The sequence below is a fragment of the Natator depressus genome, chromosome 3 (genome assembly GCF_965152275.1).
Source record: "Natator depressus isolate rNatDep1 chromosome 3, rNatDep2.hap1, whole genome shotgun sequence".
Taxonomy (NCBI): Eukaryota; Metazoa; Chordata; order Testudines; family Cheloniidae; genus Natator; species Natator depressus.
In genome coordinates, this window is record NC_134236.1 from 95,035,045 (window position 1) to 95,061,849 (window position 26,805).

General features: G+C 40.5%; 1 protein-coding gene across 25 annotated transcripts in view; it reads right to left on the minus strand.

Moving 5' to 3' along the window:
* The window catches only part of TRDN (triadin), a 303,373-nt gene that overhangs the window by 97,864 nt on the left and 178,704 nt on the right, over nucleotides 1–26,805 (minus strand). For 24 of the 25 annotated variants that reach the window (XM_074948360.1, XM_074948348.1, XM_074948350.1 and 21 more), the window contains 6 exons: nucleotides 26,486–26,521; nucleotides 21,874–21,927; nucleotides 18,543–18,578; nucleotides 10,109–10,141; nucleotides 9,958–10,005; nucleotides 9,115–9,141 (listed from right to left, as the gene is read on the minus strand). In XM_074948360.1, coding sequence (XP_074804461.1) covers nucleotides 9,115–9,141; nucleotides 9,958–10,005; nucleotides 10,109–10,141; nucleotides 18,543–18,578; nucleotides 21,874–21,927; nucleotides 26,486–26,521 — 234 coding nt within the window. The remainder of the gene's footprint in view (nucleotides 1–9,114; nucleotides 9,142–9,957; nucleotides 10,006–10,108; nucleotides 10,142–18,542; nucleotides 18,579–21,873; nucleotides 21,928–26,485; nucleotides 26,522–26,805) is intronic. The other variant, XM_074948339.1, reaches the window with a different exon arrangement.

Below are 26,805 nucleotides of genomic sequence, written 5' to 3' on the forward strand. Positions count from 1 at the left end.
TCATGTAAGAAAACCACTTCCCTTGAGCGATGGTCGCTAGGGCAACAGAAGCATTCTTCCATCATCCGAGCTGCATCTACACTGGAGGTTAGATCAGCAAAGCTACAGTGCAGGTTGTAGATTTTTCACACCTGTGAGCACAATAGCTATGTTGATTTAAATTCTAAGTGTAGGCCAGGCCTAAGAATGTGAGGAGTAACATTGACTTCTATGGAACTTAAGCACTTAGCAAATTAAAAATGTTGCTCGGGCATGTAGGAATGAAATCAGGAGGGCCAAATCGCACCTGGAACTGCAGCTAGCAAGAGATGTCAAGAGTAACAAGAAGGGTTTCTTCAGGTATGTTGGCAACAAGAAGAAAGCCAAGGAAAGTGTGGGCCCCTTACTGAATGAGGGAGGCAACCTAGTGACAGAGGATGTGGAAAAAGCTAATGTGCTCAATGCTTTTTTTGCCTCTGTCTTCACTAACAAGGACAGCTCCCAGACTGCTGCGCTGGGCATCGCAACATGGGGAGTAGATGGCCAGCCCTCTGTGGAGAAAGAGGTGGTTAGGGACTATTTAGAAAAGCTGGACGTGCACAAGTCCATGGGGCCGGACGAGTTGCATCCGAGAGTGCTAAAGGAATTGGCGGATGTGATTGCAGAGCCATTGGCCATTATCTTTGAAAACTCGTGGCGAACAGGGGAAGTCCCGGATGACTGGAAAAAGGCTAATGTAGTGCCAATCTTTAAAAAAGGGAAGGAGGATGATCCTGGGAACTACAGGCCAGTCAGCCTCACCTCAGTCCCCGGAAAAATCATGGAGCAGGTCCTCAAAGAATCAATCCTGAAGCACTTACACGAGAGGAAAGTGATCAGGAACAGTCAGCATGGATTCACCAAGGGAAGGTCATGCCTGACTAATCTAATAGCCTTCTATGATGAGATTACTGATTCTGTGGATGAAGGGAAAGCAGTGGATGTATTGTTTCTTGACTTTAGCAAAGCTTTTGACACGGTCTCCCACAGTATTCTTGTCAGCAAGTTAAGGAAGTATGGGCTGGATGAATGCACTATAAGGTGGGTAGAAAGCTGGCTAGATTGTCGGGCTCAACGGGTAGTGATCAATGGCTCCATGTCTAGTTGGCAGCCGGTGTCAAGTGGAGTGCCCCAAGGGTCAGTCCTGGGGCCGGTTTTGTTCAATATCTTCATAAGTGATCTGGAGGATGGTGTGGATTGCACCCTCAGCAAATTTGCGGATGATACTAAACTGGGAGGAGTGGTAGATACGCTGGAGGGCAGGGATAGGATACAGAGGGACCGAGACAAATTGGAGGATTGGGCCAAAAGAAACCTGATGCGGTTCAATAAGTATAAGTGCAGGGTCCTGCACTTAGGACGGAAGAACCCAATGCACCGCTACAGACTAGGGGCCGAATGGCTAGGCAGCAGTTCTGCGGAAAAGGACCTAGGGGTTACAGTGGACGAGAAGCTGGATATGAGTCAGCAGTGTGCCCTTGTTGCCAAGAAGGCCAATGGCATTTTGGGATGTATAAGTAGGGGCATAGCGAGCAGATCGAAAGACGTGACCGTTCCCCTCTATTCGACATTGGTGAGGCCTCATCTGGAGTACTGTGTCCAGTTTTGGGCCCCACACTACAAGAAGGATGTGGATAAATTGGAGAGAGTCCAGCGAAGGGCAACAAAAATGATTAGGGGTCTGGAACACATGACTTATGAGGAGAGGCTGAGGGAACTGGGATTGTTTAGTCTGCAGAAGAGAAGAATGAGGGGGGATTTGATAGCTGCTTTCAACTACCTGAGAGGTGGTTCCAGAGAGGATGGTTCTAGACTATTCTCAGTGGTAGAAGAGGACAGGACAAGGAGTAATGGTCTCAAGTTGCAGTGGGGAAGGTTTAGGTTGGATATTAGGAAAAACTTTTTCACTAGGAGGGTGGTGAAACACTGGAATGCGTTACCTAGGGAGGTGGTAGAATCTCCTTCCTTGGAAGTTTTTAAGGTCAGGCTTGACAAAGCCTTGGCTGGGATGATTTGATTGGGGATTGGTCCTGCTTTGAGCAGGGGGTTGGACTAGATGACCTCCTGAGGTCCCTTCCAACCCTGATATTCTATGATTCTATGATCCTATGATTCAAACATGAAGCACATGCTTATGCAGGGCCATCCCACAACATTTTGGCACCTGAGGCAGGGAGCTCAAATGACGCCCCCATGCTCCCTCGCTTGGGCTAAAACTTTGAAAAGTCTCAATTCTGCCTTCTTCCTGTTCTACTGCTCTGCTACCTACCCCAATAAAGGAGAACTAACAACTTAAAATGCCTTGTTCAAAAATTTTAAGTAACACTTAACTTTCAAATGCCTGAACAGCAAATGTAACTTTTCTTGTCTGCATAGTAAACACTGGCACTGTTTGAATAATCAAAGTGGTGCTTTCCGTGCCTTCTTGGTTGCAAAGATTTGAACTGCTTCCTGAAGGTCCACAGTCTGGGCCAGCCCATGCTCTATTGAGATGGCTTCAAGGCCAACCAGGCTCTCCTGTGCCATTGTGGAGCGTAGATGTGTTTTTATTAACTTCAGCTTGGAGAAGCTGCGTTCTCCACTGGCAACTGTTATAGGAAGTGTTAGAGGTATGCGCAGAGCAACAAAAGCATTTGGAAAGAGGGTGGTCATCTTACTTGTGCACATCTATTCCAGAACAGCCTTTGGAGTTGATCCTGCTGAAATGTATCTTAAAAGGGTTTTCAGTTCATCACCTAAATCACTCGCATCAATATCGCGCATGTCATCATGTATCAACACTGTCTTTAGTGCCCTGCGTTGCTGGTGTAGGTCTTCTTCAGGTATAGTGAGGAGTTCTGGAATATCATACAGCATCTCAAATATACTGCTTTGTTCCTTGAGCTGCATGAAACGTTCTTCAACTGACTGTATTGCACAATCTAGCACCTGGTTAAAGAATTCAACTTTGAATTGTTGTTTGGGTTCTCTTATGGGATTATCCCATGGCCCGTAATCAAAATGTCGTCTTCTTCGGTGACTCTTGTATTCTTGAATGGGTGGGAAAATAGCTTCAGTGTGAAGTTCCTCTGCCAACTTCTGTGCACTCTTCAGAATGTTTTGAAATCCCTCATCTGACCGGTAAGACTGTAGGTATGACTTGTATGATTTGTATGATTTGTTCCAGTATTCTACTAGGTATCCTATCAGGTATCAAAGTTAGATAGACTGGTCTCCCTCTGATAACTCACCAGAAAGATACTAAAATAGTAAAGACTAAATATGCCCAGGTTTTTGAACCTTTCTTCATAGGTCAAGTTTTCTAATCCTTTTATCATTTGTGTTGTTCCCATCTTAGAAAAGAGACAACTAAGGGGGAATATGATAGAAGTCTATAACATCATGCATGGTATGAAAAAAGTGAATAAGGATGTGTTGTTTACCCCTTCACATAACACAAGAACTATGAGTCACCCAACGAAGTTAATAGGCAGCAGGTTTACGACAACCATAAGGGAGAAGTTCTTCACACAACACACAGTCAACCTGTGGATCTCATTGCTGGGTGATGTTGTGAAGGCCAAAAGTGTAACTGGTTCAACAAAGAATTAAATAAGTTCATGGAGGATATGAACTCACCAAAATGGTCGGGGACACAACCCCAGTTCTGGAAGTCACAAAACCTCTGACTTTCAGAAGCTGGGACTGGACAACAGGGAATGGATCACTTGATAATTCCCCTGTTCTAGTCATTCCCTCTCAAGGATTTGGCTCCAGCCACATGCTGGACAGGATAGGGGGCTAGACTGACATTGGGCTGACCCAGTATGGCTGTTCTTAATCTCCTGAACTGGAGAGAGTCCAGAGGAACTCTTTTCAATTACTGAAGAAGAGAGTTAAAACAAAAAGTCCCCTCGTAATCACATCATGATTGTTCCCCTCACTGAACATGCTTCAGAATTTTCAGGCTTCGGCAGCAGTTACTGAGTTTGGTAGCCAAACTGCATCCTGATAGATGCTAATCCTGAACTGTTTTCACAATGGGAAAATGCTAAGTAAGCGGATGAAGAGCAGCAAGGGGCAAATAAATAGGTATGAAAGGCAAGGGCCATATTTAGTCCTAGTTTAAGGTGTATCTACTTCAGCCTACAGGAATTTAGCCCACAATACAAAGATTTGGGGCATACGATACAAAAGAATTCCACCTTTGAGTCTTGCTGAGCAGTGAAGGAAACAGTAGCAATATTTTAATCATTACAGTCTTTTCATTATGAAACAAACCACGTGGGGGTTTCAGAATTAGGATTAAATTCATACTAGGTGTTAATAAGTGAAACTCCACTGAAATTTATAGATTTATCCCAGGGTGGATTTTGGCTAATTTAATCTAATATAGATAGCTAACTGACCACAACAAAGAAAATGTAAAAGAGGACTTTTCTACCTTCTCTATGTGTCTTGTAAGAAACCAGAAGGTCTGTTTTTGTCCTATCAACTGGGTGGGTTCTTGTTCTGTGTAGATAGATAACAGGGCAAAACAAACCAGACTAATGTGTAACTTACTACCCAGATGAAAGGTTTCAGAGTAGCAGACGTGTTAGTCTGTATTCACAAAAAGAAAAGGAGTACTAGTGGCACCTTAGAGACTAATAAATTTATTTGAGCATAAGCTTTCGTGAGCTACAGCTCACTTCATCGGATACATTCAGTGGAAAATACAGTGGGGAGATTTCTATACACAGAGAACATGAAACAATGGGTGTTACCATACACACTGTAACCAGATTTCAGAGTAGCAGCCGTGTTAGTCTCTATTTGCAAAAAGAAAAGGAGTACTAGTGGCACCTTAGAGACTAACCAATTTACTTGAGCATAAGCTTTCGTGAGCTACAGCTGCATCCGATGAAGTGAGCTGTAGCTCACGAAAGCTTATGCTCAAATAAATTGGTTAGTCTCTAAGGTGCCACTAGTACTCCTTTTCTTTTTTACTGTAACCATAGTGATCACTTAAGGTGAGCTATTACCAGCAGGAGAGTTGGGGGGGGACCTTTTGTAGTGATAATCAAGGTGGGCCATTTCCAGCAGTTGACAAGAATGTCTGAGGAACAGTGCGGGGTGGGGGAGGTGGGAAATAAACATAGGGAAATCGTTTTACTTTGTGTAATGATCCATCCACTCCCAGTCTTTATTCAAGCCTAAATTAATTGTATCCAGTTTGCAATTTAATTCCAATACAGCTGTCTCTTCTTGGAGTCTGTTTCTGAAGTTTTTTTGTTGAAGAATTGCAACTTTTAGGTTTGTAATCGAGTGACCAAAGAGCTTGAAGTGTTCTCTGACTGGTTTTTGAATGTTATAATTCTTGATGTCTGATTTGTGTCCATTTATTCTTTTACGTAGAGACTGTCCAGTTTGACCAATGTACATGGCAGAGGGGCATTGCTGGCACATGATGGCATATATCACATTATTAGTTGTGCGGGTGAACGAGCCTCTGATAGTGTGGCTGATGCGATTAGGCCCTATGATGGTGTCCCCTGAATAGATATGTGGACACAGTTGGCAACGGGCTTTGTTGCAAGGATAGGTTCCTGGGTTAGTGGTTCTGTTGTGTGGTGTGTGGTTGCTGGTGAGAATTTGCTTCATGTTGGGGGGCTGTCTGTAAGCAAGGACTGGCCTGTCTCCCAAGATCTGTGAGAGTGATGGGTCATCCTTCAGGATAGGTTGTAGATCCTTGACGATGCACTGGAGAGGTTTTAGTTGGGGGCTGAAGGTGACGGCTAGTGGCGTTCTGTTATTTTCTTTGTTGGGCCTGTCCTGTAGTAGGTGACTTCTGGGTACTCTTCTGGCTCTGTCAATCTGTTTCTTCACTTCAGCAGGTGGGTATTGTAATTGTAAGAATGCTTGATAGAGGTCTTGTAGGTGTTTGTCTCTGTCTGAGGGGTTGGAGCAAATGCGGTGAAGACCTCCCTAGTAAAACTGAATAGGGAAAATAGAAACTTACTAACAGAATTAGCCAACAAGCAATTCCAAGGCCATAAGAAGCAGATAAGTAAGAATGAGACAATTGTTTTAAGAAATAATGGAATACTTGAAAGCAATGAAAATACAGCTGGACTGAATAAGAAGGAAGATAGTAATGGCTAAAAAAATAGTTAAGGACTATGTATCAATTATAGTTTTAAGAGGATATGTAAAAAATTATCAGTTAAGAGGATTTCAGATTAGTGTATATGAAAATATGCTTAGAATAGAATGTTTATAGATGAGGTAGTTTTCATAACCTGCACCTGTGTAATGTTATGAAACAAGGTATAAAGGATGTGTTTAATAAAGAGGGGTGGAGCAAGGTAGGATTTACACCAGCTCGGACAAGCATGGATCTGCTGATGACAAAAACAGCGTACCTGCACCCAGGACTCGGTAACTGATGATTATACTATCCTCATATCTGCTTTATTTAAGATTTATACTTGATCAAGATGGTAATATATGGTCCTAAATGTTCTTACTAAAGCTTTAAATTGGTTAAGTTTAGTAACTGGTATGGACTGTGCTTTTTCACCCAACAGTATAGATGCAAATCTCAAGCTAGATGTTAATTTTTCAGACCTACTTAAAAGTGCAATGGCTGGGATCAAACTAACGTATGAGTCTCACTAAATTGTTTGATTGATCGATTTCTCTTTTCATAGCAGAAATGACACAAATATTGGTGACGGACACAATACAAAAAAACCAGGCAATAATATTTTCAGCACTGAGCCATGAATCTGCTGTAGAAAGTGTCTTCCACTACAATTCATAGATGCATAGATTTTTAAAGCCAGAAATGACCACTGTGATCATCTAGTTTCAGTGACACTCGTACATTAGCGCTCCTCTTCAAATTCAGTGTTAAAAGCAGTTTTCGTGAACAGACAAGCTGTTATTGTCTAATTTTGCAGCACAGAGTTCATGGGAGGATTTTGTACCCAGACTTGGCACACAGTTTAGAACAAGAAAGTACTGTACCAAGGGCTCTGCTATTTCAAAAGCTGTGCTCTTTCTGGATGCCAGCTGATCAGCTTTCCATATAACCCAAATTAAGAAACCAGTAAGAAAAGGAAAGACATAAGCAGGGGGCTGAACTTGATAACCTCTCAAAGTCCCTTCCAGTCTTAGGATGCTAAGATTCTATATGATATGATTCTATGAGCTGTTCTTACAGCACTTCATAAAGAGTCCAAGAGAACATTTTCTGAAAGTCGTCAGAAGAAAACCTCATGTCCAATCCCACAAGGTGCAGATGCTGCACTCTTTCAACTCCCATTGATGCTGATGGGTGCTGAAGATGTTCAGAACCTGGCAGGTCTGGCCCAAAGGTGTTGGCATGATTCACATAAAAATGACCTCCCAAAGATGACGTACAGTATAGTATCACAGGAGCAATAATCATGTATAAAAAAGCATTTGCTCAACAGCTCCAAGCAAGGAGGAAAACAGCTTTTTTGATTGCCCATAGTTACAAAATGACCTTTATTTCTCACTTCAGCTTTCTAGAATTTGCCAAAATGCAAAGGCTTTATTTAACATACTTGTTTTCATTAGTTTCTCTATTTTGGCTGTTGGAGGCATAAAGAGAATGTCTAAATTAGTCTAGTTTCTGTTTTGTTTAACTGCAAAATGATAGTAGCGTTAAGAATTTACCCTTTGAACCAACAATGTTAAATATGCCCGATACAGAGAATTCTGTCAGCTTTGATTTTCTTTACATTACTGACAAAGAGTCTGATTCTGCAACGTGTCCTCACAGTGGAGAGCACTCAAGTGAGTATCCCTATTCAGTTGAGTTCAGTGAGACTATCTATACAAGTATTTACCACTTACTGTGAATAAGGGTTTCAGCTGGGGCTCTAACTGAGGGAATGTTCTCTAGTGGCTAAAGCAAGGGACTGGGAATCAGGTGTTCTGGGGTCTCTCTGTCACTGATTTGCTATGTGACCTCAGCAGCACCAGTATGTGACACCCTCTCCCATACTTGCATAAATGAGCAGTTATTCTCACAAATAGTCCCGTTCATTTCAGTGGGACTACCCCTGTAAAGCATGATACTATTCAAAATGAATAAGTGTAGCAGAATCTGATCCACAGGGCATTAGTTTTCCCATCTGCTAAACAGGATTACTAGTACCTACTTAGTTCTCAGGAGTGCTGTGCTCTTTAATTAATTGCCAATTGTAAAGTGCATAAAGGTGATAAAAACATGCAAAGTGGCATTCTTATAAATAGACTCTAGAGAGAAACAGAAGTTCAAAACACTATTTAATTTTGGATTCAGATCCTTCAAAGTGGACCTTTAAATCTGTGCTTTATTTTTAATCTGTACAGGTGTGATTTTTTTTCATGCTTATGGAAATACTGCTTAAAGTATTAGTGCTTAAAGTTTCTATGGCCCCTCATACTTCCCTGTCAGCTATGTTTTGCTAAGAGGAGCAAACCCAGAGAGAAAGCTCCAGTGGATCTAAGCCTTTTTTACCCACCTATCAACAGTATTTATGCAGAGATAACAATCATAATAATTGGAAGACAAAGCTGCTAAATAGGATGCCCCCTTTCTCGCGCTGTACACAACCTTGTCCCACTCTGTAAAGAAAACAACCATATAGTCAATAGGTCATGCAAAAAGTGGGCAGGAAAATTAGAGAAGTGTTTCCCTTCTCACAATATCTTGTGTCTATGTAAGGAGTTGGGTGGAGCCACTTCCTGCACTCCTTAAGATCCTTGGCCCAGATTCATAAAGGGACTTAGACATTGGGCTTTAGGTGCTTAAGTCCCTTTGTGGATCTAGCCCTTTATGGATTTAGGCTGGGTAGGCAATAGCTCCTGAATCTGAAAGACTGAGGAATCCGCCACCTGGAACTCTATGGAGTCTTCAGGGAAAAGACAACTGGCTCTTGGAGCAGTTTGTTAGGTGGAAAAAGTCGAGACATTGCTATTCTTTAAAAAAAAATCCATATGGCTCTAATGAAGTCAAATCTTTATCTATCTCTAATGACAGTGATGCAGTACTTTTGTATTAATAACAATATAAATACACATTCTTCCATTTTTATTTTAAAAACACATGCAGTGACTTGCCTTTTCCCTTATGACTTTCCGCAGATACTGTAAAATAAATGAATATATTCTAAGAAACAAACTTTACAATGTGTACAAACAACATTTGTCCCTTGTTAAGATATTCTCGTTGTACCTGGTTAAAATCTATAGAAAGCAAGGCTAGCCAGTAAGGCATATATGGAGCTTGAAAAATTCCACTTATTTCAGCAAGCATGTACAGTATGCATGGAAAACTGGCTTTAGAATGTGCATATAGCATTCACACAGGAAAGGGAAGAAACGATTCAGACACTTCACAGACATCTCAATAAGTCTGGCATCTCAGTAAGTCTGGCATTCTAATACTGACACACACAATGAAGTCTAGATACAAAAGTAGTATTGAAAATATCACATATTTCAGTCTAATTTATGTGCCAGTGTTTGATGTTTAATTATTGGATAGTATTTCTTTCTAAAGCATCATTGACCAAAATATCATAATTTGATTTGGTTTTTGAAGGAAAGGGGGGGGGAGCCCTGACAGACTGTTTCTTCTTCCAGACTTAATTTATTTGAATCCCAGAGTCAGACTTCCTTCCTCCCTTCGAGGAAAAAAAAGTGAGGAAGCTGAAATCAAAATCTAACGTTCAAAAGAATAATGGTGTCCTGCTTAGCTGCACGTAATTGGCTCTCAAGTACAACAGAATGACTAGGTTATCATGCTCCATAGCCATTCTAATATATTTGAGTAAATTGGCAAATCTGTTCTCTTCTAGCACAGTGCAGTTCCCATCCCTTCCCTTAATGGTGATTTGAGTTCATTTAGGTTTAAGTTTAAATTAAGGAAATGAGTCTAAAATAGACTTTTACAGGTTTTACCAGGTACTTTTAGAGGTACTACAGGTATTTCCTTCTTCGATGGTTTGGCTGGAACAAATGAGAAAAGATTGGTTATTACAATGTGGGAGTTGCCACTAAAACATTCAGTAGCTCAGATGAAAAATAAGACTAAAAAATGGGAGCCATTTACCAGTTTCCACCAGCTTTTCTTTCTTGGGTGATTCTGAAAATTAAAAAAGAAAAATATTTTGGCTCTACTTTTGGTACTGCTGTTACATTTACTCCTCCTAAAAAGTATTTTTTATGCAGTGACTAATGCAAAAATCTGACAATGGAGTCAGATTAAATGCTAATACCGGATAGCTAAAAGATAATTCCACAGTCATATTGTTAGGTGATGAAAGGAAATGTTAACAGCAATTAAAGAGAAAACATGTTTAGACTTACTCTGCGTTATTTGACAATCTGAGACGTGGTTCCCAACCTTTTCCACCCCGAGATTTTCCCAGAACACCATTCCCACAACCTCCTCTTCAGGACCACTTATAGCCACTTCGCAAAGATTCAAGGCCATGGGGCATAACCAACCAGGGAGAGGGGAAAGAGATGGAAATGTCTATTTGAAATGGTAAATTCCATATTATCATTGACTAAAATTCATAACAAATAAGAAAAGAGATGAGTTAATGCTGCTTGCAAATAAAGTAAATATAGTATCACAAGACATAAGCAAACCAAACTCTCTCTTTTTTCTTTTTTTTTTTGGTATGTGGGGCTGGAGGGGAGGAAGGAAAAAGGAAGAATGGAGACTGGAAGACAGTTACTTTGGCTGGTTTAACCAGTCATCTCAGTAACATCTGGAACATTGCAGCACACTCATGTTTTATGTAGCATAAGTGCTGCTCCAGAGTTCATTTATATATATTATATATAAACACATTTTGTAAAACTTTTTTTCCCCACCTATGCTTGCTTCTCTGAAACTGAAGGATATCTAATTATGGTTTCTTTGACTCCAGGGGCATCTGACTGCTTCCTGTTTTCTCACAGTCTCCCAACCCTTAGACAAGGGAAACAGGGGCAGAAGTTGTGTGACACTACCAACTTTCACTTTAAGCATTTTTGTGAGACCTAAAATTTCATTTTCATTAAGCAAATTCAACAAGGTTCTTCCAGAAACATGAAATCCAGTTTACAAATATCTGCAACTTTCCACAGGGAAGTTTTTATTCAATAATTAACAAAATTAGTTAGGAAGTTTGGATCAGAATCTGAATTTATGGCTGACTCACTTCTACTGTGCGGTTATAATGTGGTACACCAAAACCTTAGATCCCAACAACCACAAGCTCTGAGAAATTTCAGATCTGGATCTTGCCTTTATGACTCATGCCACTTTTACTAATTTAAAATAATTTTCTTCTATTAATTAATGGTCAATCTGACAGAACAGAGGATTTTGTCCTATTGTACAATATACATGTTAGACATTTGTTATAGCATTTGTAAGATTTTTAACAGTGAGAGTTGTGCATGTATTCATAAGCATTTATTAATTTATCAATCAGGCCAAAATACCTTTATCCAGGACACAGCCTGTGGCTGAGAACAAATAAATATTCTATCATATGTGCAATTGAGATTTTTTTCAAGATTCGCTCAATTCTGAAACTTCACCATATTCTACACACACTGAAGTTTTCACTAAAACATTTTTTGCCTTTGTGAAAGCCAGTAAAATATTTATTAATTGTTCATGAAACACCTAAATGCATTTTTTTGTTTTGCTGGCAGTGATGCGCTCACTGGGCAGATGTGGGACAGAAGAGAATCTCTGAGGTTATTTTTTATGCTGCTCCATTCCCGAATCTGCTAGTGGTGCTGCAAAACATGGAAGCTGGCATAGTCCTGCAGCGTGCCTTAGATCTTCACCAGCAGCAAGGTAATTCTCAAACCGTGACCTTCTCTCACCTGCTAGCCTTGGAACAGTCACAGGTTTCCATTTTTATTCTTTGTCGTTCTTTCATGACATGTATGCCTTTCATTTAATTCAGATAAAGTATTCTAATCTTAAAGCAGTGGTGTGAATAAGTGAAATTCATGCCAAACCAGTGAGAAAGTTGAATTTCTATGGAATTGCCTATCATCTCCACTGTGTTCACTGTTCTATAATATAAATTATACGATAATCAATGTCATTAGGCTATATTCATTACAGTTAAGGGGAAACCGTTTTCTGTACTAGAATACTCAATTTCTGATACAAGGATTTTAATAAATCCTATGTTACAGTCAGTAAAACACAGAACAGTCAATCCTGTGCAGCCAAACACTGCAAATCCTGAGGTTGGGGAAGCTAAGAGTGTTGAATCTTTTTGTTTGTTTGCCTGCAATTTTTCTATTGGCTTGTTCAAGTTATAGAGAGGTTCATTACAAGTATTTGTTACCCCATATTTCTTCAATTTCTAAAGATCATGAATATAGGATGCTGATTCCTTTGTTCTCTGAAATAAGAAACTCGGGGGAGGGGAGGAAACCGCCTCCCCTACTAAGGGTTTGTACCAGCTTTATAGTTCCCTGTTTGTAAATGAAAGCTGACGTTCATTCATAGCAATTTCTCTTCAGAATGATCGCTGAAAAGAGATGGAGAAGGAAGAATGGGTTTTTGCATATCCTCAGACTGGAAACACATGCCTATGATTGGCAATCTCCAGAATTTATTAATCTGAAGAGATTTCTTGCCATGCCTCAAATAATTGCGGCACAGATTCTTCAGAGGAATACAGCTTTCTTTCAAGGTCCTTTGGCAAGCTTACACAACTCCTGCTTTGCCTGGCCTTCAGGAAATGATGGCCACACATCTGGTCTGGTCTACATCATAGAATCAAAGAATATTAGGGTTGGAAGAGACCTTGTGAGGTCATCTATTCCAATCCCCTGCTCAAAGCTGCTGACCTGCTCGTCTCTGTAAGGTTTACCAGGATGACTGGATTTGAATCTCTCAATGAAATGGAAACCCTCCCCCCGACCCACACTGCCCCAAGAAAAAAGCTAATACTGACCCGTCTGATATCAGAAGCATGAATGCCTCTGCTCAAAAAAAAAAAAAAAAAAAAAAAGGCCGTCTTAAATCTAGAGAAGATCTGGTGTTCTGGGCATCTTCAACCTCTCTGAGGTCTCATCAGTTCTTGAGTGGACAAGGTCAATTACCTCAAATGGCAGACCAAGTACCTATGCCTTCTGATTCTTCCCATATCGCTCTATGTCAACTCTAAGACAGAATTTCGTAAGGAAAAGTGTCCATTTTCCAAAGACTGGGATTCTGCAAAATCCATGTCCTAACAGGCACTTGAGGAGCATTTTGCAACCTCTAGATGAGGGGTTCTCAAACCGGGGGTTGTTTTATTTTTGAGTGCAGTTATTTTTTGTACATAATTCTACATTTGTAAGTTCAATTTTCATGATAAAGAGATTGCACTACAGTACTTGTATTAGGTGAATTGAAAAATACGATTTCTTTTGTTTTTTACAGTGCAAATATTTGTAATAAAAATAAATATAAAGTGACCACTGTACACTTTGTATTCTGTGTTGTTATTGAAATCAATATATTTGAAAATGTAGAAAACATCCAAAAATATTTAAATAAATGGTACTCTATTATTGTTTAACAATGTGATTAATTGTGATTAATTTTTTTAATTGCTTGACAGCCCTAATATATATACATTCTGCCCTACAGCCAGTATATGTATATATATATATCGCCACTAGATGGGACAGAACACTAAACCCAGAAGATGTGTGTGTTATACTTGCCCCCTCTTACTCTTAGAAGAACGATACTCCCCCACTGATCCAGCATAGGCCTAAAGCCTCCAGACCAGAAATAGCAACACCAGACTACTCCCCAAAAGGAACCTTCTGCTTCCTAATTTCCCACAAATTTCCATAGGTCTGAAGCCTATGCAGAGGTTTGGAAAACAAGGAGAAATGGCTCTAGAGAAAACTCTGTTAATTCTTCAGGTCTGATAGGGGAACAACATGGGGTCACAGCTAAGGAACTACCCATTGACAGATCCTTCCCTAAAGCCAGTCAGGGTCATAAACTTAGTGTTGAAGAAGATGTCAGTTCTTAATGCACAACAAAGCAATCAGCCATCTAGGACATAAGCAAATCTCATCACCCTCAAGACCTTACAATTTAAACAAACCATCTATGCTGAGGCACAACTGGGGATAAAAATCTGCTATAACTCCTTCATAGACCAGAGGATCATTGACCAGAAGTAGATCTCTCCTGGTGTTTATGCTTTCCCTTCATTTTCTTTTTAGGAGGAGCTGCAGAGGGATCTCTGGTGTATTTCCAGCCCTTTGAGGATCTGACTTAGAGCTCTTCAGATGCAATCATTTCCATTGCTGCTTGGGGACAATTTATTGGATTTAGAAAAATCTCCCAGCACTCTATCCACCTGTTTTGAACCCACAATGTCTTCTAGAACACAGCATTGCTTAAGTCCATGTGGCTTATAAAACCTTTCATACAGGATTTATTACAAGGAAGGCTTAGATTCTACACAATCTTTCAGGTGATGGTGTAAACACTGCACAAGCAGCATACCTCTTTTACACTTGAGTGGTGTCCCCACGCACTTTAAACACTGATCTGAAATAGAGATTTCTGTGGGACAGGGAAGTCCCTCTTAAATCCTGGTTTCTGCACATCATCTGCTATGTGAAGACACGATGAGCAGATTAACTATCAATTCTATAGGAAAAACAATTAATCGTAAAAACTAATGATCAAAGCTGCCTTAGAAATAAATACATTTGAAAATTAACAAATGTAACAAGAAACCTAGCATTAAACCCTCACGGGGAGGGCTTACCACTCAGGCCAGCAGAAAGAGAAGAAATGAAGAACAGTAAGGATTTGAGTAGGGATAGGCAACATTTGGCACTTGGCCCATCAGGGAAATCCTCTGGTTTGTTTACCTGCAGCATCCCGAGGTTCGGCCGATCACAGCTCCCCCGGCCACAGTTCGCCATTCTAGGCCAATGGGGGCTGTGGGAAGTGGCGCGGGCCAAGAGATGTGCTGACCGCTGCTTCCCGCGGCCCTCATTGGCCTGGCACAGTGAACGGTGGCCAGAGGGAACTCGATCGGCTGACCCTGCAGACGCTGCAGGTAAACAAACCGTCCCGGCCCGCCTGCGGATTTTCCTGATGGGCCGCTTGCCAAAGGTTGCCGATCCCTGGAGAAACTGTTATTAGAGCTGGATGGGAAATCATTTTCCTGTCCCATGAGAATTTTCAAGATATCAATTTTTTTCTCCAACCTGAATCAAGATGAAAAGTCAAAATCTCAAAAAATTGAGAACCAATCATCCAATTTTTATTTTCAGATTTTGATGATTTCAAAACATTATGTTTCAATTTCAACCTTTATTAAAGAACAAAACAGAATTGGGAGAGTTATTGAATCACAGAAAAGTGGGGCTGGAAGAGACCTTAAGAGGTCATCTAGTCCATCCCTCTGCACAGAGGTAGGACCATGCTTGATAGATGTTTGTCTAATCTGTTCTTAAAAACAGTGATGATGATTCCACAACCCCCCTAGATAACCTGTTCCAGTGTTTAATGGTCATCAAAACTCACCCTCTCTCATGAACAGGTTTGGTTTCAGTGAATCTGCATTTTCTGATGAAAAAGGTTTTGTTGGAAAATTCCTGATCAGTTCTAGTTTTTTAATACTTTGGTTCCTTGGCTCCAGAACACTAGATTCAAAGGGCATGTATGTGATCCCCTAATGGTTAAATATGCAGACAGGGTTATGTAGCTGCATAGCAGGGCACACATCTCCTACAGAATTTCTCAGCAAGGGCAAAGACATGAAGGACACTACCAAACCAACAAAAAGCATCAGGGGAGCTGTGCAGCTCTGACAGTCAAAAAAATGCTGGAAGCATTCTAGTGTGTGCAACGAAATACAGCATGTCAGCAGCAGCTATTTCTGAATATTTAACGCTCTCAACTTGGGCATTCAATTCAAAGATGATGCAGGAACTGTTGTGTAAGAGCAAAACACTGTGCATTATTTGTGGGCACCTTGAAAGAGAAAATGATAGATTTTACACAGTATATTGCAAAGAACTTGTTTGGTAGACATGTTATTGGGCTCAACTTTAAAATCAAAACTCTCAATATATAAAAGTAAGGGATTTGATATTAAAAAAGCACTGAAGTATGATGAACTGATGAAAGTAAAGTTTAAATAATGTCACAAAGCAAGTGATATACACTTCCCCCCACCCCACACACACACACACAAAATGAGATTTGCTACAAACTGGTTCAAAAAAGTCTATCAGTTACTAGAGATCATAATAAATTCACCATGTGCATTCTGTAATTTCTTATAGAAAAATCTCCTGCATCCCTGCCACTTTTGACCCCGTTTCTGCTCCTGCTCCCGCTTATGTCAAATGAAATTTTGCTAGTGATCTTAACAGGGCAGGATTGGACCCATTTATTCCTCTGCAAACTGCTTATTCAATTTAATACAAGCTCAGCACAGGTAGCATTAACAGCAGATGCACTGCCTGAGAAGCCAGTCACACATTAGGTATTCCTTATGGCCCCGATTCAGCAAAATACTTAACACATGCTTAAATGCTTTGCTGAAGAGGGATGCACTTAAACATGTGCCTAAGTGTTTTGCTGAACTGGCCCCCAAAACCTTACAAATCAACAGTTCATTGTGAATATTTGCAGTGCTTTTATAGTTTGTCAGCTACTAGGCTAGCCCATTAAAAAGCCTCTCACATAAAGAGCAGATTCATAGATTCATAGATATTAAGGTCAGAACGGACCATTATGAACATCTAGTCTGACCTCCTGCACAACGCAGGCCACAGAATCTCACCCACCCACTCCTGCGAAAAACCTCTCACCTATGTCTGAGCTGTTGAAGTCCTCAGATCATGGTTTAAAGACTTCAAGGAGCAGAGAATCCCCCAGCAAGTGACCCATGCCCCATGCTACAGAGGAAGGCGAAAAACCCCCAGAGCCTCTGCCAATCTGACCTGGAGGAAAATTCCTTCCCGACCCCAAATATGGCGGTCAGCTGAACCCTGAGCATATGGGCAAGATTCACCAGCCAGGTACCCAGGAAAGAATTCTCTGTAGTAACTCAGATTCCACCCCATCTAACATCCCATCACAGGCTATTGGGCCTATTTACCATGAATATTTAAAGATTAATATTTTTAAGTCATTTAAATCAAACTCCCATTTAACTATCAATTAGTTTAGATATAGTTCTCCTTTCATCACTGTGGCTAGCAAAGATAAAAGCCTGAATAGCGACTTCTCTATTTAACAGTTAGCTTGCTCCCCCTGCCTTGTTCTTGAAGGAATGCCATAATCCAATGTTAGTAACACAACAATACTTCCAATGTACTGAATAGTTATGTTGAATGCTTAACTAGGACAGGCATGCAAGAATCAGTGGTATTTATAAAGGGGTAAGATTCTATTTTAGCATAGACACCTTCACAATCAGGAATAGCACAATAGGAATTATTGAAAATTCATTTTAAAAATGAATTTTGTTGAAATATATTTTAAAGTATGGGTGGATATGGTGGTAGCTTGCTTCAGAATAAGCCATAACATGCTAACTGGATGAGTGTTTCAGAATCCTAGCAAAAATGATGAAATGTCTTGAATTCTATTTTTTTAAAGAAGTCTGTCATAAATTAGAAGAATAAGAATTGGATATCAGATTAGCAAACTAAATTGCTCTGAGAAAAATCAGTTTACATGCCATTAAAAAAATCCTGTGTTTAAAGATTTTACGGTTCTAAATTGAAGCATTCAAAAGTTGGAAGATGAAAAACAAAATGTCTTTGAAACCTTAATTCTGCCCCCTTGTGTGTATACATTATGATACAGATTACATATTAATTTTTCCTTTCCTATTCAGAGTCAGATCATGGCTTACCCTACACCTGCCCATAGAGACATAAGGGGACTGAGACCTGAGCCTCTGCATAGCCTCCCAGGCCTATTCCTTCTCCCAAGAGCGGATAGGTAGGAACTGGGCAGAGCCTTGACTCCACCCCCCAATATGTCAATCAGCATAGTTTCTTCCATGTGCTGTAGCTATACAAGAAGGAGGTAAGGTCTGCACAAGAGATGTAGCGATGTTGACTGATTAAAAAAAAAAAAGACAGATCTTGGAAGTGTTATGGTAAGAAATGGTAAGATTACAGTCTTAACAGGTGGATCTATAGAGCCACCTGCTGATGATTGACTTGAAATATTTGCACCTCTTATACATACATTTTTACATTATTCCTGTGATTTAAACAAGAAATAGATCTTAACATTTAATGGTAGTTGTGTGTTTTATCGATGCTTTTAAGCATTTCCCGTTCCTCCAATAGTTTCCTACAGATGACCAGCAGAAAAATATTTGCTAGCACTCAGATATTTAAAGGACATTTTTTCCCCTTCAAAGCATATTTTGTAGTCCCATAAACTTTGTTTATTTGCTACATTTCTTCCCAAAGAAAGCAAAATTTTACAGGTGAAAATGACCTGCAAAGATGTCTTTTCTTACCTTCTGCTGTTTTAGCTGCTGCTGCTGTCTTGGAAACTAAAAATAAAATAATTATGTAGCTATAATCAGTCAACAGTGGAGCTTTGGCAGTTTAGACAACAATCACTTTTACAATCTAGACATGTTCGGCTATTGAACATCTCAATAATTCTTGCAAAAACTAATTAAATTTTCGTGAACATGTAAGTGTTGATTTTATATTTCCTCAGGGAAGATAATGTTCCATATGGGTAAATCTTTTTGTTGTTATTTCAGAATTTGTAATGGGGGGGTAGTTTTTTGTAAGAAGGACTAGTGCTGTATCAACTCTGTTGACATGTAGTGCTATCAAAAGACTTAAACCAGGTTTATAAGAAAGTTTCTCATTTCCACTCTAGCTTGGGAAATGCTAAATGCACAAAGAGGTAGCATATTCCATTTTTAAAGAGAGTGAACGTTCAGTTCTTATAAATGCTCATAACTCTGGAGATTTATCAGAATGATCTGAGTCTATAGAACTGAACTGGAAATCTGGTCACAACAGGCCCTCTTACCAGATTTCCAGTATTCCCTGCCTCCCATCAGGCTGTAACTACCTCAAAAACAATCTTTCTTGTCATATTTCATCGCTTTTTCCTTCTGTTTTGGGCCAAAATCTGGAAGAATCAGGGGTGCATGAAAAAATGAAAAACCATTTTAGAACAATTATCCAAGAGAAACCATGGCAAGATTAAAAGCAACCAACTGCATTTATATATTTGAGCATCTGAAGTAGACCCCAGCTCTGAGTTTTATTTATTTTATTCTTTGAAAGATCTGAACTGATGATTCCCCACTAAGTAATCAGGGGCTTCAGGGCTTGGGAGGAGTCCCCAAAACAGCACTCAAGAGGGAATCGGAGCTCAGCATTTTCTCTTTAATAAGAGACACCATTTACATGGGTTAAAGTGGAAGATGGGAAAGATCAAGGTTTACAAAGTAAAGTCATCAAGCAGGTAAATGACAGTACAAAAGCTACTGAGTAATATGCAACAAGTTTCTTCAGAGGCTATTTTAAAAACAGCCAGGTCTTTGTAGAGATGGACTGAGCAGAATAATTTGGATCCAATTCCCCAATTTCAGGGGAATTTAATTGGAGCTAGGATTTTGGTTTAGGACTATTACTAGTTTTTAAAGCAGGCATCAGAATATGCATTATTTGGAATATGAGGCCATTTCATTTAAAATGCCACATAGAGGCTGGTTTGGTTAATGGTAATTGTAGGTTTACTATATGTATTGCATTCTGGTAGTTGTTCTGAATTGAGAAGACTGTCAAGCAATAGTAAAAACTCCATTCTCGCAAATCTGTCTGATCCAGCTGAATCTCTCTTTATGTTTGAGAACTTAAATGCAGCAACAACACTTGCATGTATATAAATCTCCCCACTATATTTTCCACTGAATGCATCCGATGAAGTGAGCTGTAGCTCATTAAAGCTTATGCTCAAATAAATTTGTTAGTCTCTAAGGTGCCACAAGTCCTCCTTTTCTTTTATTCAGAACATACTCTCCAGGAGCCTTAAAGATCTGTTTTGCAGATGGTTTCCTGTCCTTCAGGGTGAATTTCCATTGAAAAAAACGAATTCTAGTAAGATTCCTTTCTGCAGTGCAGAAGAAATATTAATGCTCCAGGCCTATGTAATACACCAGAGACAGATTGCAGGAACTGGGATTTTATTGCTGCTTTAGAACCAGTTTCCTTAAGTACTGCTGCTTCTCCTTTCACAGCAACAACACTTGCATGTACCCATCAAACTAGTTCTCATTTCCTGTTTGAAGTCAAATGCCAGACAAAATTCTGATAGCTAAAGAGAGTTTGGGCAAGGAACACCAGGAAAAATTTGGAATATTAGCTTTGAAAATCAAATACTGTATATTTACTGAGCTTGATCACCTAGAAGTGCCATCAATTTCCTGTTGAGGAACTCTATTAGGCTTCAAAATTACCTCAACATTTTTTGCTTTTTCTGTTTAAAAATACAAGATTCAAGCTGTAAAAATAATCAACTTTTAATTATGCGAATTAATATTCAGAGAGTGGATTTTCTTTGTGGGGTGGGAATAAGGCAAAATATAGGAGAAACAACACAAACCAAAAAGAGCAATACAGAGATCTAGGAATATACCAGAACTGACCAGATGGTTTTATTTCTTAATAGTAAGCCATATCAGTTTTCCCTCTTATCAAATATTTACCTTAAATTTCACAAACATTCCTGTTACTAAGCTCATTCATTAGAAATTTTTTGAAAAGTGAACACAAATTGGGTGAGATAATTAAAGTGAGGTAGTTAAAATTCAAATGAATATTTTGGTTTTCATACTTTGGTTTACATACAGTTTTCACTTGAAAATCCCCATTTCGTTGTTGTTGTAACATAACTCAAAAGAGTGAACACTGAAAAAATACCTGGTTGGGTGGTAGTTTTATTAGGTTTTAATAATTTAAACTGAAACCTAAAACTCTAGGTGCAGTATTTAGAAATGGGCATGAAATAAAACCTACTCAATCAAAATGTGTGGGTTTTTAACATCCAGCCTGGATTCAGATATGAATTTTGTCGAAAAAAGCTGGGTGTCTAACTTTGGGTTCCTAAAGTCATATTTAGGCACCTAAATAAATGGATTGGTTTTCAAAAAGTTCTGAGCACCCAGCAACTCCTGTTGCTGTCTGTGGCAACTGTTGGTGATGAGCAGTTTTTAAAAATTAGACTACTCTTTTAGGTGCTTAAACATGGATTTAGGAGCCCAACTTTTAGAGACTATTGTTCAAAGTAGGTTTTCAGGTAGCTTTTATTTTATGATGAAGTGCTCCAAAACCCTGAATTCACATATCTCTGGTCTTTGGCTTTTCACATCCTATATTCTGATCCAAATCTACTTTCTAGGCTTCCGCCCATTTCTCTAATACTGCTAAAAATACATCCTTGCAATTTTGTAGGTGCCATGAGAGATTCAAGATATTCTTGCAACTTTCAGAGCACTGCTGAAGTAGGTATCAGAGGCCATTAGATCTTAGTGTCTTAGGGATCTGCCCTATGCCCTGTTCTCTTTAGAGAATTGCTGTAGCTCATGAAAGCTTATGCTCAAATAAATTTCTATTTCTCTAAGGTGCCACAAGTCCTCCTGTTCTTTTTGCGGATACAGACTAACACGGCTGCTACTCTGAAACACATACATAGTGTCACAGCAACTACATCAGTGGCCTTTTGTATAATCCAGTAGATGGTGCTATGATGCAATAAACAAGCTTTACAAATATGTGAAATATACTGAAAATAGAGAGAGAAGGTTATTCTTTATCCTTTACCTGGTGCTGCTACTTTTATAGTGGCTGGCTTGGCTGTGGGAGCTTTTGCTGGATCTTAAAGAGAACACATTAAATAAATTACTGTAAAGTGTTATAGCATGAAAATACAGAAGTATAAAGGAAGTCTGCAAATGAAAAATATAGCCCTTGGCATATTTCTTAGTGAAGAATGAAGAAAAGAGATCATCAGAACAATAGAAGTGCCCAGACACACTCCACTAATTCACAGGCATGAAAACAATCAGCAAAACTGTTTTTTTTCGAGTAGCCTGTCAAATATTATCATGAGCCAGTGGCTTCCTTCTCCCCCCGCTGAAGAGTGATCCTGGAGCCACTGCTTGGTTGCTACTGCATTAGACCCTGCAGCTGCTGAGTCTCTCCACCCAGAGGAGCAAGGCCAGTCAATCCATGTAACTGTAGCTCCACTGGTCTTGTTCCTCTCATAGCATATGGACAAACTCTCTCTGGGTTGGGGCAAAGGAACCCCCCATGGAGCATACTTCAAAGTTGTGAAAAGAAAGGGTACCTCTAGAAGCGCTCCAATAATCTTGTCCAAACACTGCACAAAAGAACCAGACTGAGTCCACTGGGTTCATCCACTGTGTACTAGAGTTTAGTTAATCCTTTGCATCCTTAGCAACTGCTAGAACAGATTGTGCTTAAACCAAGATAATTTAACAAATAGTCATAAGCCAAAGCGTACTGGTTTTCCTAATGGAATTTGGTTTGTCAACTAAAACAATATATATATATTCTCTGATTTACAGTTCACATTTTCATATTGCAAAAGGAAATAATTAATCATTTTAATCATAATCTGAATTACAGAATGCCAACAAAATGTTAGTTAATCCTTCACATCTGTCACAATGTTATTAAAAAGAAAAAAAAAACTATGGCTAACTCAGAAATTCAATTTCCAGTTCTTCCCCTCTAGTATATTGAGAAGTTCATGAAAGATGCATCAGAATGCCTTGTAAAACATAATGAAAACAAAATATAAAGTTTAATGCATGTGGGATTGGTTTGTTTGTATCCATTTAAAACTATGCAGTAAATTAGTTCTAGAGCACTATAATTACTCCTGGGAGATCATCGCTCCTTTATTAAGATCTATAGGAGGAGACCTTGTTTAAGGGTTTTCTTAGCATTTCTATCCAGGTCCCCACTCCTGCAAAAGAAGAGGAGGTTCAATCCACAAACCCTACAGATCTCAGGGATTCACTAGAATTATAGGTCCTCCCCATGGGCTCTGATGATGTTTTTGCTCTCCCTCCAATTCTCAGGCAATGCAGCTCCATTGGAGCCAGGCTGCCAAGATATCCCATAAAGGCAGCTGCCTCTGGAACTACTCTTTAAGGGCATTCGCAAGTCAGAGGGACTATGTGCTGTGGCAAGGCACCTCCTCCATCTCACCAGACTCAGTGCTTCCCCCCTGGCAGTGGGGGCCCCCCATGCCGGATGGTGTTTATTTTCCCACTTGAGGTTTATTTAGGGTGACCAGACAGCAAGTGTGAAAATCGGGACAGGGGTGGCGGGTAATAGAAGCTTATATAAGAAAAAGACCCAAAAATCGGGACTGCCCCTATAAAATCAGGGCATCTGGTCACCCTAGGTTTATTTCCCAATATTTTCCAGCAAGGGCTTGGGGCCAGCCCAGGAGCACTCCTCCGCCAAACAAAAAGAAACAAATTCACAACATAAAACAAAGAGAGATACTTTTTCCTACCCCCTCCATGGGGGCATGTGCAGTGGTGCTGGGGACACGGCAGCATCCTATGGCTTGAAGTGGTTTCCATCATATACAGGGTTTACAGTTTTGTTCGGTGGCTCTCAGCACCCCCACTATACCAATTGTTCCAATGTCACTAGGCAGGTGGCCTGGTTATTATGCCAGTCCTCTCCCTAAACAGGCAGTCAGTTACGTAGCTTCCCCTGTAGGGAGGAGGGCGGCCTTCTACCCTGGAGAAGCCTTTCTCCGTGCTGTCACTAGCCCTGCAGCAACTTGTCTCTCCTCCTCCTCTCTCACTGGAGGTGGGATTTTTAAAGGTGTCAGGCAACCCTTAATTGTACTCAGGTGTCCCTAGTTGACCTGAGGTAACCTCTTTTCAGCTTATAGGGAAAAGGACCTTTACTGTTCTAGAGCTAATATACCTCCCTTCCATCACTGTCTTACGGCTGTCCAGCCTGACTTTGTTATAGTGAAAAAAGTAATACAGCAAATAGGCACATGAGTAGTTTTACTCCTGTGAGTCATCTCATTGATTCAGTAGGATAACTCGTATGAATAACGTTACCCACATGCCTTGCTATTTGTAGGACTGGACTCTTGGTTTGTATTATCTGATTAGTTTTCATGCCAGGCTTGGGTGGGATCATGATAAACGGGCCTCCTCAAAGCATGGATCTTGAGTCCCAAGGGAGATACCTCCATAAGGTGCTGGGAAGGTGGGAGACACTTGCTGCAGAATGGTTGAAATCCCTTCGACACAGCCCAGAAAAGATCAGGCATGGATCTGAAAGACTGGTTGGGCATTCCCGAAACCGTGAGTATCCGTGAAATTTTTACTCATAGGTAGCATTTGAGACAAGCATGATCCTTCAGAGATTAACATATTCCATAATCTTTAAAAATATACCACACATTCAAGATGCAAGCAGTGTCAGGATGAGCTCCACCCTGACATCTGGTGGTGAGGTGTGGCAAGTTGTGGAAAAGAACTTCAGGGGCCGATCTCATTTGCATAGGCACACCCACCCCGCCTAGAATGAGGCTATAGCTGCCCAAATGGTCACTTTGGCTGCTGTGGGATCCCCAGTGTCTCTGTTATTGGGGCAGGAAGAATAAATTGTTATTACCCTGATTATGGGAACTGTGCTTGGAACTGTACTTGGCCTTTTGTTATGATGGAGGGACTCACCATCAACTAAGTAGCACTCACTAGGCAAGGGTCATGGGTTCCAAAACTCTGTGAATTGAGAGAGGTTGGGGACAAGTATTAATACTTGGTGGCATGGGCCCCTTGGTGAGGGCCTTACATGCTAATTGCACTTCCTCCTCTCTCCACTGTGGAATATCAGAGCTAATTTTGATTTCATTAGGAGTCTAGTTACAGGCTGCTGAGCTCACTTTGGGCTAATGGTGCACCAGCACTGAGGCTTCCCTACTACAAGCTGAATTCACCAAAGAGCTGAACTGACTAAGAGCTGAAATCACTGAGCGTTGTGTTAAGTAGTGGGGGAGCCTGAAGATATATTGTGGAGCAGTTTGTGGGATGGCTGGAGTGCCTTGTGGACAGGCTGGTGCAGCAGTTCATAGGACAGCGGGAGCTGCTTGTGGGATGCGGAGCAGCTCATGGACCGCCTGGTGGAGAAGTTCGTGGGACGGTGGGAGCTGCTTGTGGGCCGCGGAGCGGAGCTGAGCGAAGCAGTTCGTGGGGCGGCTGGTGGAGCGGAGCGGAGCAAAGGCCTATGGAGCTATGGGGCGGTCAGCTTCAAATCATGTAAGGTGCCCCAGGTTGGGAGGTAAAGCTCTGCAGATAAACTTTCGAACTCTGGGGCTGCCCTGACCAGGGACAGAGACTTTTGGGTCATTGGACTTTTGGGACTTTGGGTGATTTGGGGTTGCTGGACTCAAGAACCAAAAGGAAAGGGCATGCCCCAATTTGCTTGAGGTGGGTTTTTTTGCTCATGGGTTGTGTTATGAATCCTGTTGGTGGTGTTTCCCCAACATAATGCCACATTGTTTCTCTCTGTTATTAAAAGGCTTTTTGCTACACTCAGACTATGTGCTAGCGAGAGGGGAAGTATTGCCTCTTGGAGGCGCCCAGAGGGGGTGGTATATATTTGTCCCAGGTCATTGGGTGGGGGCTCGAGCCGGTTTGCATTGTGTTATTGGAATGGATCCCCTAGATATTGAACCCGGCCCTTGTTGCTGCCAACTCTGACGGGCAGAAGGGTTACAAACACAAAGAATCTGATCACTTGAAGTCTGACCTCTATAATGATGTATGATAAGTGTGTTAACTATGGGGGAGCACTACTTGTTACAAGTCTGTAGAAACAAAGGTTCCTGGGCTACCCTGTTGACTATGCTGTTTTCTTGAAACGTTGTTTTGAGATCATTGCACACTCAGAACTCCTTCCGTGGGACTGTTAGGTACACAAGGAATGCAAGGTTATGATCTATGGGGTTGTGAATAGGCACCATTTATTTGGCAATTTGAGAGTACTTGGGCATTTCTCTGGAAACCTGTCAGCGCATAAGCCTTCTACCAAGCTCACAGCCACTGAGAACACAGTACAACTGAGATTATTTTTGACATTTCCTTCCCTGTGAAAACCTCGGCTACTGTAGACATGTGATTAAAAAAATGAGGGAGGCAAAACTGTCAGCGGCAAGGAAGAGCATGGAATTAGAAACAGTGTGTGAATGGGTTTAGAAAGGAGGAAGCAGCTGAAGGCTAAACATGTCATTTTTCAATGATAAATGGTGAAGCTACTTTCTTCTTTGCATCTTCAACAATTTTAATGACCATTATTTGGGAACACTGCAACATGTTTAAAACAGTTGATATGGAAAAAAATATCAAATCATGTAAGAGAGTCTTACTTTTAGGTTCTTTGGACACGACAGGTTCTTTCTCACCTGTAAAGTATTTTTTTTAAATTATAGTATATGCACACAAACACAGACAGACAGACAATTACAATAGAAGTGGCTGCCGTGGGGTTGAGTTGTTTGGATGTGCATTGGGATGAGTTACTTCGGGTCCTTTTCACAAGAAAGCTGCACCGATTTAACATCAGATATAAATTTAAACTAAACCAGTGCAAAAAGTGGTGTGAACGCAGTTATTTTTGGTTTAATTTAAGAGCACGAATCTATTTAAGAGTCGGTAAAATCTGTTACTGATTGACTTAAACAAAATC